At 45.8% G+C, this 14,434-nt stretch overlaps 1 protein-coding gene across 3 annotated transcripts in view; it reads left to right on the top strand.

The window, feature by feature from the left end:
- MCF2L2 (MCF.2 cell line derived transforming sequence-like 2) overlaps nt 1–14,434 on the top strand; it is a 198,808-nt gene that overhangs the window by 18,226 nt on the left and 166,148 nt on the right. The window contains exon 1 of one of the 3 annotated variants that reach the window (XM_060274350.1): nt 2,254–2,433. The exons of the other annotated variants lie outside the window; for them this stretch is intronic. Coding sequence (XP_060130333.1) covers nt 2,376–2,433 — 58 coding nt within the window. The 5' untranslated portion in view covers nt 2,254–2,375. Of the gene's footprint in view, nt 1–2,253; nt 2,434–14,434 lie in introns of those variants that run through there. 3 annotated transcript variants of the gene reach the window in all.

Raw genomic sequence — 14,434 nt, forward strand, 5'->3', positions numbered from 1 at the left:
CGTTTTGTATGCAACCCGCAGCATTCGTATCCAGAGGTATGACTGTACTGAGACTGGGTTCGGCATTGCTCTGGGAGATAGGTGGGAACAGGTAAAACACCTTGAAGGTTTAGGCTCGCACACAACACCACAGGCACGTCCTAGCCATAGAGGCTAGTGGCGCAGAGAACCACGGCGCCGGGCGCTGGAGGGCGCTGGAAGGGCGCCAAGTGAGCGCAGGGTTCCGGCGATCTGGCCAGGACTGCACTCCTTCTCCGAGGACTCCGTGCTGCACCTCCTTCTCGTTTCCCCAGCGCTGGGTTCCGCTCAGTCGAGCTTCGCCACCAGCGCGCGCACAGCTCTTGCTGATCCCGCGGTGTGCGTGCTGGTGACGAAGCTTGACTGAGCGGAACCCAGCACTGGGGAAACGAGGAGGCGCAGCACAGAGTCCTCGGAGGTGGCCTCCCGCTGCTGCCGCGGTCCGCTTGGCACTCCTGGGCCCTTGGAGAGGCTCTGGAGGGGGGCGCTGGAGGGACCCAGTGCCAGGGCGCTGGATGGGCTTAAGACGGCCCTGCAACACCACCTCACTGTAACAGGTGGAGTCCAGGTAAGAGCCCTTCCTCTTAAGAAACATGTTCATTGTACTGTTTTTAACCCTTGCTAAAAATCTTTTTGTAAATGCATGCTTACCTTGGAGAAATAATTAGATTCCCCCCCTTAAGCAGTGCAGACATTTTTCTAAGTAGAAAAAGTATCATTATAAATTGGGGGAGGGTAGGATTTTGATTAACTGGGATATGGATGAAAGTCCAAGCTGCTGAACTGTGCCCAGCAAGGAATCCCTGAGCTGGCTTATGCAAACCAGCCTGGCTGGGCTAGTGAAGAACAAAGCCCATCTTAGAGGAATCCTTTGGCCTGGGTAGACAGATGTTGCCAAGGTGATGGGGTGTGTGTTTTAAGTGGCAGGAAAATAGTTTTTTTAGCAAGATGCTCTGGGAAGAAGGTGGAGAAGAAGGAATAGGATCCATCTTGGGCAGACTGGCTGAAGGCTGGATGGGGTAGAGGTGCCTTGGACTCCAGGGCTTCACTGCTGTGGGGAACAGGCCCTCTTGAAATGACCATGCTGTAAGATCTGGACTCCTTCCATGCAGACTGTAGGTGTAAATAGATGAATAAACCATATTTTTTAAAGCTACGTACAACAGTCTCAGACTCAATTATCCAAAGCAGTGGTTCCCAGTTAGGGGTCCAGGGGACCCCTGGGAGTCCATGGAACACACCCAGGGGGTCTACAGCACCCTCCCCTGCCAGGGACTCGCTTATCTTGTTAATTACACAGAGAAAGCCACAATGGTGATACATTGCTCACGCAGCCTCTGCTCGTGACCAGGGCCTGCTTGCTGGCAGGGGAAAAACTTGTGAAAGAGTTGCTGGATGGCAAGTGAGCTGGGCATACCTGCCAAGTTCCTGCCTGAAAAATAAGGGATCGGACCAGAAGTAGCAGACCGGAAGTAGCGCTGCCGCCATTTTGGAACTGGGCGGAGCATGCTCAGAAGTGACTTTTGATGCTGCTCTGCCCAGTTCCAAAATAGCCGTCGCGCCAGAATAAACCGGGGAAAAACAAAAAAACCCAATTTTTTCAGCTGGGAACAGGTGGAAAAACGGGGGTTTCCCGGGGAATACGGGAGACTTGGCAGCTATGGAGCTGGGATCAGGCTAAAACCACTGACACAGTTTCTTGAGGCTCTTGCAATTGGTGGGGGCAGAGAGAGAGAGAGAACATGAGAGAGAGAACATGAGAGAGAGAACATGAGAGAGTGCAAACGGCTTGCTCCACAGGGTGGATTCACATGTTTATCATTTCTAAAATGTCTGGGGTTTTTTTTAGTATACCTAAATTCCTTTGCTCATTAGGGCCCCACATTTTCTTCAAAAAAATGCTTTAAAGAGACCCATTCATCCTGGTGGAGGTGTCTTCAATTGCAGCAATAAATGCAATAAATAAATGTTAATTCAGGGAGAGTATGCACCTATAGGAAGTCTTACCTAAGCCTTGCACCAGGATGCTTTAAAGTCCATGGGATATCCCTTAAGCCCTCTTGAGAGGATGCCCCCTGTGTCAAACCGCTTGTTAAGCCCAAATCCAGGGATTGTCACTCTGCAGCCAGTGCATCCCTGCTGGAAGAAGAGAGGAAAGAGAGAGAGAGACCAGCCCTCCCCACAAGGCTGCCTGCTTCCTCCGCCTCACCACCAGCGACACGCCAGCCAGCCAGCCAGCCAGCCAAAACAAGGCAGGACCTGCCAGAGGCTGTGTGAAAAAAGGCTGTCTAGAGGCACTTTTTAAAAAACTGCTCTGTCTGTTTGGTTTTCTTAAATGGACCTTTTGCACTGAAGCGATGGTGGCGGCTTGGAAAAAACAGCAGGGAAGAGAGCTGGATCTCTTCAAGCTAACAGGTTGGCTTTTTGTGTGGCGGTGGGTGGGTGTGCACAAAATAAATAATGCCGTTTGCAGCACTGAACTTTAAAAAGGCACCGCTGCATTGTGTAGTCTCTGCATGTCGCAGAGGGCAGGGTTTTTTTCTATATAAAGATATATTTCGGAAGCTACTTCAAAAAGCAATCCAGCCCTGCTGTTTGTCCCCTCCTTCTCCATCTCTCTCTCCCCACTGGTTCTGCTACAGCTAACAACTTCCTTTATTTCTAGAGAATGCTTTATGGGGAACGATTGAGGTCACCCAGCATGTTTGAGCCCTGAGAGGACATAATCCTACCTTTGCCATGCAGCCTGTTGCCGAGTGAGTGGGTGGACTTTTAGGGGGTTGATGGGCATAGACTGTGCTGTTTGCTTTGAATGACTTCATTGCCAGTGTGATAGGATCAAAGCAATGGGCATTGCTGTTTGGGGTTGCTTCCTGGCTGCTCAGAATGGACTGAACCCACTTAGTCCCTGTAAGGTTTTTGTAGTGACGGAGAAAATCGGTTGAAAGAGCGAAAGACCTGTGACATTTCACCCTGTACGGAGCAGCGATCCTGATCAGATTTAAGCAGCACTAAGTTCCCTTTGAACTCCATGGGATTTAACTGCGGAGTCTGAACCCACACATAGGATCTGGGTTTAATAACGTCTACAGAGATGTCAGATCAGACCGCTGGAGACTTCCATAGATTATTGTGAAATGAATTTTTCAATGGGAACATTGCCAAGGATTTTCTTTGTTCCTAGGTTTCAGGGAACTCCACGTCCCTTCTATGCAAATGCAGAACAACAATTTGCAATTTTCTTTTATATTTTTTTTTCCAAATTTTTTTATTCTTTTTAGCATTAACAGAATAACAGTACAATAGCAAAAACAAATAAAAGAATACATATACACACAAATACAAAACAGAAAGAAAAGAAAGAAAGAAAGAAAGAAAAATATCACAATTCTAAATCTTTATTCTAATCTTCTTACTTCGACTTCCTCTGCTCCCTACTCACTGCGATTCACTATTAATCACAAATAGCAATTCTAACTCATTATCCATTTCTAAAATTACTGTATCTCACTCCTCTTTTCTAATATTCTATAATTATATTCGTCCTCTATCTTTCTTCACTTTACTTTCATACTACGCTACAATTCCTAGTAACATTCAAAATCCCTATCTTCTTAATCAATTACAATACTATATTTCTTCAAATAACTTTTAAAACTTGACCATTCTTCTTCTGTCGCTTTCTCCCCCTGGTCACGGAGTCTTCCGGTCAGATCAGCCAGTTCCATATAGTCAATATGGAACTGGCAATTTTCTTTTATAAATATTTTGCAGCTCAGGCTATGATTCTGTGTAAATAAAAAAATCATTTTAACAGAATGGAGGGGGGAAACTGCTGCGAGAAAAGTGTCATATCCTCTATTTCAACAAGGGAATTATTGGAGGTTGTCCGGCAGCATTCTTGCACTGCAACAGTTCTCTGCAAGATGGTAAATTAATTTGTTCCCTTTCCCTCTCAGCAATGTGAAATAGTTCAGAACAGAATTATTATGGTTTTTACTTAAGGCAGGCAGGCATATGCTGTGTTTTAATGCAGCCAATTGGAGTTATAGTCTCTTGCACAACCTTGCCCGTGCAACAAAAATACTTTTTTCAGTATGAAACATTGACTATCTCTCCATGTCTTTTGCGAGGCTGATGGCATTCATCTTTTTAAATGTGCTCTCATTTCAGTTCCAGCAGATAATGAATAGAGGCAGTGAGTTGGATACTACACACAGAGAAATATTCAGAATGCTTACAATGTGCGCTTTACATATGCATCACTTGTTGTGATGTATTTGGGGAGCTGCTTTGTCATAAGGAGCAGACGTACAGCTAGGGCATGGAGGGGAGGAATACTAGACTTATCTATATAAATCTGAGAAAGCTGTCAGTTCAAAACTTATGATGAAGGCACTGTTTTCCCTCATTAGATTTGTGTGATTGCAATATAGCAAACGTTCAGCCCTTCTCAAATAATGTGAAAACACAAAATTTCGACTCTCGTAAAAGAAAGAAAGAGAAGGAAAGAGAAAGAAAGATTTGAACCCTTACCTCAAATGCACATACAGTGGTCCCTCGACTTATGAAGTACTCGACTTACGAAATTTCGAGTTACGAATGAAAAAAATGGCCGCACGCTTACATTTTTTCGACATCTGAAAGGAAAACCGTTGAGGTTTAGATGGGGTTTTCTCGACTTACGAATTTTAGATGCGGTTTACTTGACTTTTCCGTTTCCAATGCATTCCTATGGGAAACCGCTTTTTTCGACTTACAAACTTTTCGACCTACAAATGTGCATTCGGAACGGATTAAATTCGTAAGTCGAGGGACCACTGTACTTTCCACAGGCAGGGAGCATTTGACATACATGTTACCATGTGATTCTCTGCTAGCATTCTGAAATTGTGTACTCACAAGTGGCCTGTACCATGTGCTTTTCTCTGTGATATCGGCACTCCATCAGTGTTTTATGCCGTGATGATGGCTGACTTCCTAACAGGGCTGGCCTATCCATGACATGAGGCAGACTGAGGCAGCCACCTCTGGTGGCAGAATCAAAGGGGCGCCTCTTCAGGTGCAAACCCCCTCCCCAGTGCTAGAGAACTGAGGAGCAGTGACTGGCAATTTCCAGGTTCTAGCGAGTTCCCGTCTGCAAAATGATGGCCTTATGGAGGCACCCAAAAATGTTGTGAGATCAAGGTGCTAATGCTGTTGTTCTTCAGGGTTTCATGCTCTCAATGGGGTCTCCTGAAGTTAAAGGAAACATAGGGAAATGGATGCAAGCTATCTCTAACACACATGCAGTGTGTAAGTGTAAGTGTCTGCAGATGGAAGCTGAGGTGCCGTGCAGTGCACAGACTGTTATGTTAAAGCATTGCAGCTGCCGATGTATATTTTGTACTATGTATAATGTTACAGCTGGGCAGATGTGTTTCTCTAGTTAGCATAACTTCAACCAAAACAACAAGAATCCTCTTGGGTTTTGAATCGAAGAAAGACAGGGCTGTTGAAGGATAACTAAATGCAGCATATAGGAGGCAGAGCTGGAGATTTAATGAGCTGATGTTGTATTGTAATTGGGGTATTTCACACATGTCCCTATTTTCATGTGTAAAATACTGAAGCGCATGAAATTGGAAGTGGAAATTTTATGTAAAATTGCTAAGCATGCATTGCATACATGAAAAAAATGAGGGGAAGGATCACCTGCAATCCTAAATAAACTTGCCAGGGAGTAAGCCCCATTGAACGTAATGGGACTTACTCCTGAGGAAATCTATGTAGGCTTGCATAGTATGCCTGCATTTCGTAGAAAATGAATTTTCTAATACACACAAACTCAGTCATTGGAAAACTCTCTCACCGTAAGGCGGTTGGATTTGGAAAAAGTGACCAGAGCACTTTTCTTCCCACAAAAGTATGAGCTAAGCTGAAACTGATTCCGCAGCTGGCATGGATTAGTAAAGCAAACCCTGAGCAGAACAGAGGGACAGCAGCAAATGAAGCCATAGCTGCGTGGCCAGCAGCATACGGTAACCCAGCAAGGCTGGGCATTAGCCAGGACCCCGTGGTGGGCAAAGGGTCCACCCTACTGATAACAATATATTCTCAGTTTGTGCCAGGAACACATGAAAAGTTCAGAGGTCAATGTAAGACTCCTTCACTACTCCCAAATAATCCACATGTCCCAAAGGAATTGGAAGGGGGGCGTGCTTAATCTCTAACTTTGTGCAGAATATTCTCTTAAGTGCTGTGGAGCGTCTCCTCCCCCATCGTTCTGCCCGGACACTGAGGTCCAGTGCCGAGGGCCTTCTGGCGGTTCCCTCGCTACGAGAAGCCAAGTTACAGGGAACCAGGCAGAGGGCCTTCTCGGTAGTGGCACCCACCCTGTGGAACGTCCTCCCACCAGAAGTCAAAGAGAACAACAATTACCAGACCTTTAGAAGGCATCTTAAGGCAGCCCTGTTTAGGGAAGCTTTTAATGTTTGATGGATTTCTGTATTTTAATGTTTTGTTGGAAGCCGCCCAGAGTGGCTGGGGGAACCCGGCCAGATGGGCGGGGTATTAATAAATAAATAAATAAATAAATAATAATAATAATAATCTGGATTTTAGTGAAATTCATGGGAGTCTGACATGAAGTGAGGGGGCATTTCTGCTCCCTCCAGCACTCTCACACACCCTGTATTTATTTGTTAATCATATAATATGACTTCCGCTTTAATGGCGAGGTCTAATTTACTTTTTAGTTGTTGCTTTGTTGAAAGTGTTGTATAGATTGTAATTGTTTCACTGGTGATTTGTTAATTATTCTATTTGATTTATGCTGCGTTGGTGATGTTTTTTCATGTTATAATTACTTATTGTTTGGAAGCCGCTTTGGGATTCATTTGAATGAAAAGCAGCATAGAAATACAACCAACCAACCAATCACATGTTCTACCAAATTGACCTGCGAGGCTGTTTTTAGCACGTGACATCACAAATGAAGCAGATACATGGCTGGATCTTTCCTTGCAGCAAAGAGCTTGAGCCGTGGTTCCCAAGCACCCAACATCCAGCTGGCTGTCAGATGCTGGGGAAGTGCTGGGCAAGGGACTTTGGCAAATGGATGAAGCCACTTGCTAAATCAATCAATCAGCTGATGCCATAATGATGTCATGTGATTGGCAGGTGGGTTGTCCCACCCACCTGTCAAAGTTCTTTTGCTGGGTTGGGGACAGATAGCGATATATCCCATTGGTCCAAAAAGGTCCTCCACCCCTGCAATAATCTTTTTGCAATACCACCGTTACCCTTTGGAAGGCTGAAATACAACAAGTACCTCTTTCATAATGTTGTATGCCACCCCAACCTCCAAGCTGGAGAGATTCCAAAGGTGATTTCCCAGGGCTCATGTTTTCCTTAGAATGAGAGACAGCAAAGACTGTGGTGTCTTTAGGATACAGTGGTACCTCTACTTACGAATTTAATGCGTTCCGAACGCACATTCGTAAGTCGAAAAAAGTTGTAAGTCGAATCCCATAGGAATGCATTGGGAGAAAAAATTTGTAAGTCGAAGCAACCCTATCTAAAAATTCGTAAGTAGAAAAAATCCTATCTAAACCGCATCCAAGATGGCGGACGGAGCTCCGTTCGTAAGTAGAAACATTCGTAAGTAGAGTTATTTGTAAGTAGAGGTACCACTGTATATAGTTTATTTGCACACACACACACAACCTGAGCCTACAATGGAGGGCTTCACAGTATTAACACTCTCAGAGGGTCTTGCTTCCCCCGTAGCCATAGCCTTGTATTCAAACAGAAATCAAGCATCATTCTGTCTCTCTGGCTTCCCAGCCTACTGCTTCCAGCTGCTAGCTGCTAACTCACAACTCAGCTCTCCTTTCTCCTCTCTGGCCTTTGTATTTCTAACTACCACCCATTTGCTGTCTAGCACAGATCCACTTCCTTCATTCCCTTAATGGTCCATTACCTAGGCTATCACCTCAGGAGGAAGCCAGCCTTGTTATTCCAGAAATGTGAACCCTTTCTTATATTTTTAACACTTGCTGGATCCAGGGTCTCAGCATACAGCCTAATCTCTCTCCCCCCCCCCACTTCTGTGTGCTGGCATCTGTCTGTTTTGGGAGACAATGGAGGAGTGCGCCTTTGGGGGTGAGGTGAAGCTGTTGGAAGGTTGCATCAGGAACAAAGAGGGAATAGTAATACTTTGAAATGAGTAATTCTCAGATTACTCATGTTTCTGCTCAGTAACAGCAATACCAATGAAAGCCCTGCCTTTCTTTGAGTATTCAGCATACACAGATAGAGAGAAAACAGTATACTCAGACCTGCTAAAAGCTGTGGTTGGAATAATTATCCTCCTTTCTTTACTCCCTCTTCCCTACACTGCAGGGCTGGCTCGACCATTGGGCAGAGTGAGGGAGTCACTTTGGGCAGCTGGCTTTGGGTATCATGAAAGGGCAGCGTGCTGTTAGTTGTTTTAATTCATCATGATTGTGTTTTTACTCCCAGTGAGAGACGCTTGTGGGATTTTCTGCCTCAGATGCCAAAATAGCTAGACCAGTCTTGGATGCTATATGTCTTGGTAGGGAGTCATCGCTCACTATTCTGCTTCAGGCAGCAAATGTCTTCTTGGCCGGCCGTATCACACAGATGGAATAGAAGCCGAAGCTCTGTGTTAGGAGGATGATCAGCTGAAACACTGATCCAGATTCAGCCTTACAGGCAGAGGATTTTCCTTGTGATTAAATGCAAAAAACCACCCAACAGCCCTATCGTTAGATACAGCTTCTGCCCATGTATGCTAACTGGGTCATGTTTTTCTCCATCCCACCCGGAGCTTTGCAGAATAAGCTGTGCTCCTAACCTCTCCTTCCCTTGCAAGAGCAGCATTTGGATTCCCTGCTACCAGCATGCGGATCTCGTGTCCCAGGCTGGGCGAGCTAAGCAGAAATAGCAATTACCATCAGCATCTCCCTGGTGGCTCCTGCTTCCTTTTGTTTTAACACATTTGCAGTGCTTCTTTCAGCACAACTTGGCCTTCCAAGGAAGAGTCACTGAGCCATGGTAATCTGCCTGCTGCAATTTGTGACTTGTTTCCACTAGTGCGAAGGGTTGGGGGGGGGCAGGTCTGCCACTGACTGTACTTGTAGGCCAAGATGTGGCCCTCCAGGTCTTTTCATTTGGTCCTTGGGAATCTCCCCAAAACTGTACCAATAGGAGTATAGCATCTAGATCTAGGGAAGTAATAGTACCACTGTATTCCTCACCTAGAGTACTGTGTCCAGTTCTGGGCACCACAGTTCAAGAAGGATACTGACAAGCTGGAACGTGTCCAGAAGAGGGCAACCAAAATGGTCAAAGGCCTGGAAACGATGCCTTATGAGGAACGGCTTAGGGAGCTGGGTATGTTTAGCCTGGAGAAGAGAAGGTTAAGGGGTGATATGATAGCCATGTTTAAATATATAAGAGGATGTCATATAGAAGAGGGAGAAAGGTTGTTTTCTGCTGCTCCAGAGAAGCGGACACGGAGCAATGGATTCAAACTACAAGAAAGAAGATTCTACCTAAACATTAGGAAGAACTTCCTGATAGTAAGAGCTGTTCGGCAGTGGAATTTGCTACCAAGGAGTGTGGTGGAGTCTCCTCCTTTGGAGGTCTTTAAGCAGAGGCTTGACAGCCATCTGTCAGGAATGCTTTGATGGTGTTTCCTGCTTGGCAGGGGGTTGGACTGGATGGCCCTTGTGGTCTCTTCCAACTCTATGATTCTATGTACCACTCCCCAGGCTACATCCTTCTCTGGATCTTCTTTGCACTGTAAGAACACTAGATGAGGCTGCTGGGTCAGGCCAATGGCCCACCCATTCTCACACTGACCAACCACGTGCCTGTGGGAAACCCAAGAAGATTTTCCCTTCATGTGGTTTCCAGCAACTGGTACTCAGAAGCATCGCTGTCTCCCATTTGTGGAGTCCGAGCACATGGATACTAGCCGCCAGTTAGTGTTTTTGCTGTTGCACTTAGGTCATAGAATCAGAATCATAGAATTGTAGAGTTGGAAGGGACCCCCAAGGGTCATCTAGACCAACCTCCCGCAGTGCAGGTCCCATAGGCATCTGGTTGGCCCAAGACATTTTGGCGCCTGAGGTGAACCACAAAATATCACCCTCCCACCCCACCACCAGGGAGGACGAGGTGAGTGAAGATCTACATCAGGAGCAAAGAGGGAATAAATATCTACATTGGGAACAGAGACGGGGGAATCAAATCAACCTTACCTTATGGCTGAACTGGAAATCATGGGCTGGCAAAGGAGAAATGGGGCCCACTCAGAATCTGGAGCAGCAGGAACAGTAGGGAACAGGGAAGAAATAAGTCTGGAGGTCCTGCAGGTTTGCCCAGTGGCATCTCTCAGCAACCAGTGACCCAAACTTGAGGATGTGCAGTGGACCATGGATTTCTATACCAGACATTGGGTGTGTGTTTTTGGAGCTCATATTCATGTGTGGCCAAATGCTTGCTGAATCTAGCTCACCATGCCCTCCTAACGCATCTCAGTCAAAATGTCTTGAGGTGGCCTATCCAAACCCAAGGAACTGTTCTCAAGCGGCTTCCAATGTCCACGGAGAGCCTCAACACAGACAAACACATGATTCCGCACTGCATCTCGCCAGCTCCTTGGGAATGAGTCACATAATCAGATTATCCCTGTTGATCTTATTAACAAGTTCATTGATCTGTTGTGTGTTTATTCTGAGTCAGTTAACTCTTCTTCTACTTGATCGTAATGACTAAGCTTAAGGCCAGGCAAAAGATCCATAACGGGCGTAGCACCATTTGCCAGCGCCTGGGCGGCTGTGGACACATACGCCAGGCGGGGGCAGAGGGTGCTCATCCAGCCCAGGCGCTGGCTCATCCAGCTGGGACAGGGCGCAGAGGGTGCTCTTCACCCACCGCTCCCCAGCCCTCGCCACCAACAGGCAGGTGCTTGCACGCCAGGTGGAGCACAGAGGGCGCATGCCAGAGATCTCTGCGGGTGATGCCTGGTTCACACACCCCCTGCCCACCCACGCTACGCCACTGATCCATGTTTAGGAATATTCCGCCTCATTCACTTAACAGGGCAAGGAATCTCCATCAGTTGCCAATGACATCACCACTCCTGCTTTGAGCTTTTCTCCCTCTGCATTACTTCTCCGCCACACAACAGCTGGGCACTATGAACAGCCAACACATGCACTCATGTACACACAGCGCGCACAGCTACCAGTAGGGAGAATGGGTTGCAATGAAGCACAGAAAGGGTGCGTAGGAAGTGGGTGATGAACCATCAACCCATAGCTAGGCTGAGTCTCGTGCAGAACAAAGATGTCTCAGTGTGTTCTGCTGTGGCTGGCTGGCTCAGCTGGTCTTTAATTAAGCAATAAGGCATTGCCCTGTCAATCGGCTGCACACAGTTCGGTCTTTCTCTCCAGCTGGTCATCTTTCTGGCAGTCATTTGGAGGCCATTAACATATAAATAGAGTTTGGTTATGTTGAGTGGGAGGGGGCAGCAGGACAAGATGATATTCACTGTCGTGCACTTGGCTGGAGTTGCAGTGACCACATGTCCCGCTTCGCAGAGGACACTCGTCTGTTTGAAGGGCTGTTCAGTCCGAGTCTCATTTAGAAAGCTAAGAAGGGAGAACAGGAGGGGCTTTGAAGATAGTACCTAGATAGTAAGACTGAGCAGGCACACAGGTCATGTGGTCACAGCCTTCCGTACTATTTTGAGATCATTGTATTTCTATTTACGTTATCCTTTGTATTTCTAAATTTGCATCTGTACACAACTATACATCAGTACCTGGTTGACAGCTGGAACAGAATGCAAGACTAGATGGGCTTTTGGTCTTATCCAGCACGGTTCTTATTATTTTTTGATTTTTTTTTTAGCATGGGCATATTCTATGTGAATCTCTTCTGGCCTCTTTTTCGCTGGCACGTTTCCCTTTTTCGGCTATGTGTATGTGGCCACCCTAGTTGCAGCTTCTGCTCCTTGTGCAGTGCTCAGGTTGCCCTATAGTTAGACAGAGTGAGACAGCCCCTCAGGTGGCAGATGCTGGGTAGCAGTAATGGCTGGCGCGCGCGCACACACACACACACACACAGTTTTGCCAGAGCCCCCGGCCATTCCCCTCTGTTGGATGATAGAGCCTGCTGCATTCAGGTGTGATGGAGACATAAAGCAGCAAGTACATAGAGCTGAAGGAGGAAGTTGGAAGAGCGGCTCTCTTTCCCACTTCCTGTTTTGGTTCTTTGTGCTTTTCAAGGCTCAGGTTAATTCTGCCATATTTGACTTTTACCTGGATTCCTTGGGAAAGTGAAGGGTGTTCACACACAGGCTTTCTCTCTCTGTGTCTCTGGGGGAGATAGAGGAAGGGGGACCAGAGAGGGTGTTGCTAAAAGATGCTTCACTTCGTCTCTGCAAACCTGGTTTTGCAAATGACCATACACTTGACAGGAAGCTACAGCTAATCTTTCGCCTTTGAGGAGCACACCTGTGACATGCAGTGGGTTTTACTCAAGGCTGGAATCAGTATCTGGCACCATATGAGGAATAAATACATTCATAGATTTAAAAACAGGTCCCATTTGTGCAGCATGTTGCACACTGCTTTGAGATATCTGTGTATATTTAGTGGTATAGAAACAGCCTAAATAAATATAGTAAAATAAATATTGCAGCTAGCATTCCAGTTTCCTTTCCATTTTTCTACTTGATGGTTATTTATGATGTCTTTTGTTTGTTTTTTAAGATGTTGCTGTTTTGCACCTTTCACTGATGTAGCTGCTTTGAGCGTCTTCTGGCAAGAATCTGTGACCCCCAAACACAATATCATAAATCACAGTTCCTGGCTTGCAACTCAGGCTAATTTTACTCTGCCAGTCGCTTAAATGCACAGTCAGCAGTTTCCCTGAGCCCTTAATTCCACAGAGTAACTTTTCCATATTAATAAAACACGCTATTGTGTATGTATGAATGTGGCTGGCCTTGATATGTCACTCTTGACGATTGCATTGAAACACTTAAGCTGTGACAACCCCCACATCGTCCCTCCCCTCCCTTGTCTTAATTCTTGCACACATTATGATAATCCAGCATGCAGAAGGCGATTTGCTTGCTAAATGACCCAGATTTTCTCCGCAGTCGTATGGTGAGTGGGATAGTAGGACAAATTAAGGACCTCCTGAACCTTTACATCCCAGCTTAATCATTGAAATCATCTGGTGAAGAGCTGATTGTTGTCCCCCACATTTGTCCCCCACATTACGGAGGCCTGACTGTGATGTAGTGGCTAAGAGTGGTAGACTTGTAATCTGGGCTAGTCACACTTCTTTGAAGTCTCTCAGCCCAACTCACCTCACAGAGTGTTTGTTGTGGGGGAGGAAGAGAAAGGAGAATGTTAGCTGCGTTGAGACTCCTTTGGGTAGTGATAAAGCGGGATATCAAATCCAAACTCTTCTTTCTAAGGCCCATTTGACTTCACTCTCCAGGATGTCTGGCTCAAGGTCAACAACCACACTACCTGGGGTGTATGAGACCTCTATATCTTTCTGGTATAATTCCTCTGTGTATTCTTGCCACCTCTTCTTGATGTCTTCTGCTTCTGTTAGGTCCTTTCCACTTTTGTCCTTTATTATGGTAATCTCTGTACGAAATGTTCTTTTCATATCTCCAATTTTCTTGAACAGATCTCTGTTTTTTCCACATTCTGTTATTTTCCTTGGATTACTGTGGATTACTGTGATGTTATGTGACGGGTATAGGACTCCTTTGAGTTGTTTATGACTCAATTAGGAGCCACTGATTACCGCCCGGCACGCTTTCTCTAGCGCCTCTGCTCCGTAGACCCGGGCTGGCAGTAAAACACACAGCAGAGTTCTTCTTCTCACACACAGCGGAAACTTGTATAGCCGTTGGATAAAAAGCCTCTTAAGAACACACAGAGTCCAAGGTGTTCTAATAACTACTGGAGTTTATTTTAAAGAGAAAATAACAAACAACCTGGTGAGTGCGCAGACATCTTGCGACCGTCTCCCAGGCAAAAACGAAACCAACTGATACACACAGAAACACTTCTAGCACATTCTGTAACATGATATCTTCCTCAGTGGTCAGGTGCTATACAGTACACAGTTAACCCCTTGGTTACTTGTTACTCCTCACAGTTAAAAGGTCTGCCTTGGATTCGTATCGAGATCATTCTATCATTTTTTGAGATTGCATCCCAGTACAGCTTTCACCACTCTTTTGTTGACTATGAGGGCCACTCCATTTCTTTTACGGGATTCTTGCCCACAGTAGTAGTAAAGTGGTCTTCCCAAAGTTAGAGAGTATTTTTTTAAAACAACAACAACAACAACAACAACAACAACAACA

This window comes from Zootoca vivipara, chromosome 5, assembly GCF_963506605.1.
Source record: "Zootoca vivipara chromosome 5, rZooViv1.1, whole genome shotgun sequence".
NCBI classification, from domain to species: Eukaryota; Metazoa; Chordata; class Lepidosauria; order Squamata; family Lacertidae; genus Zootoca; species Zootoca vivipara.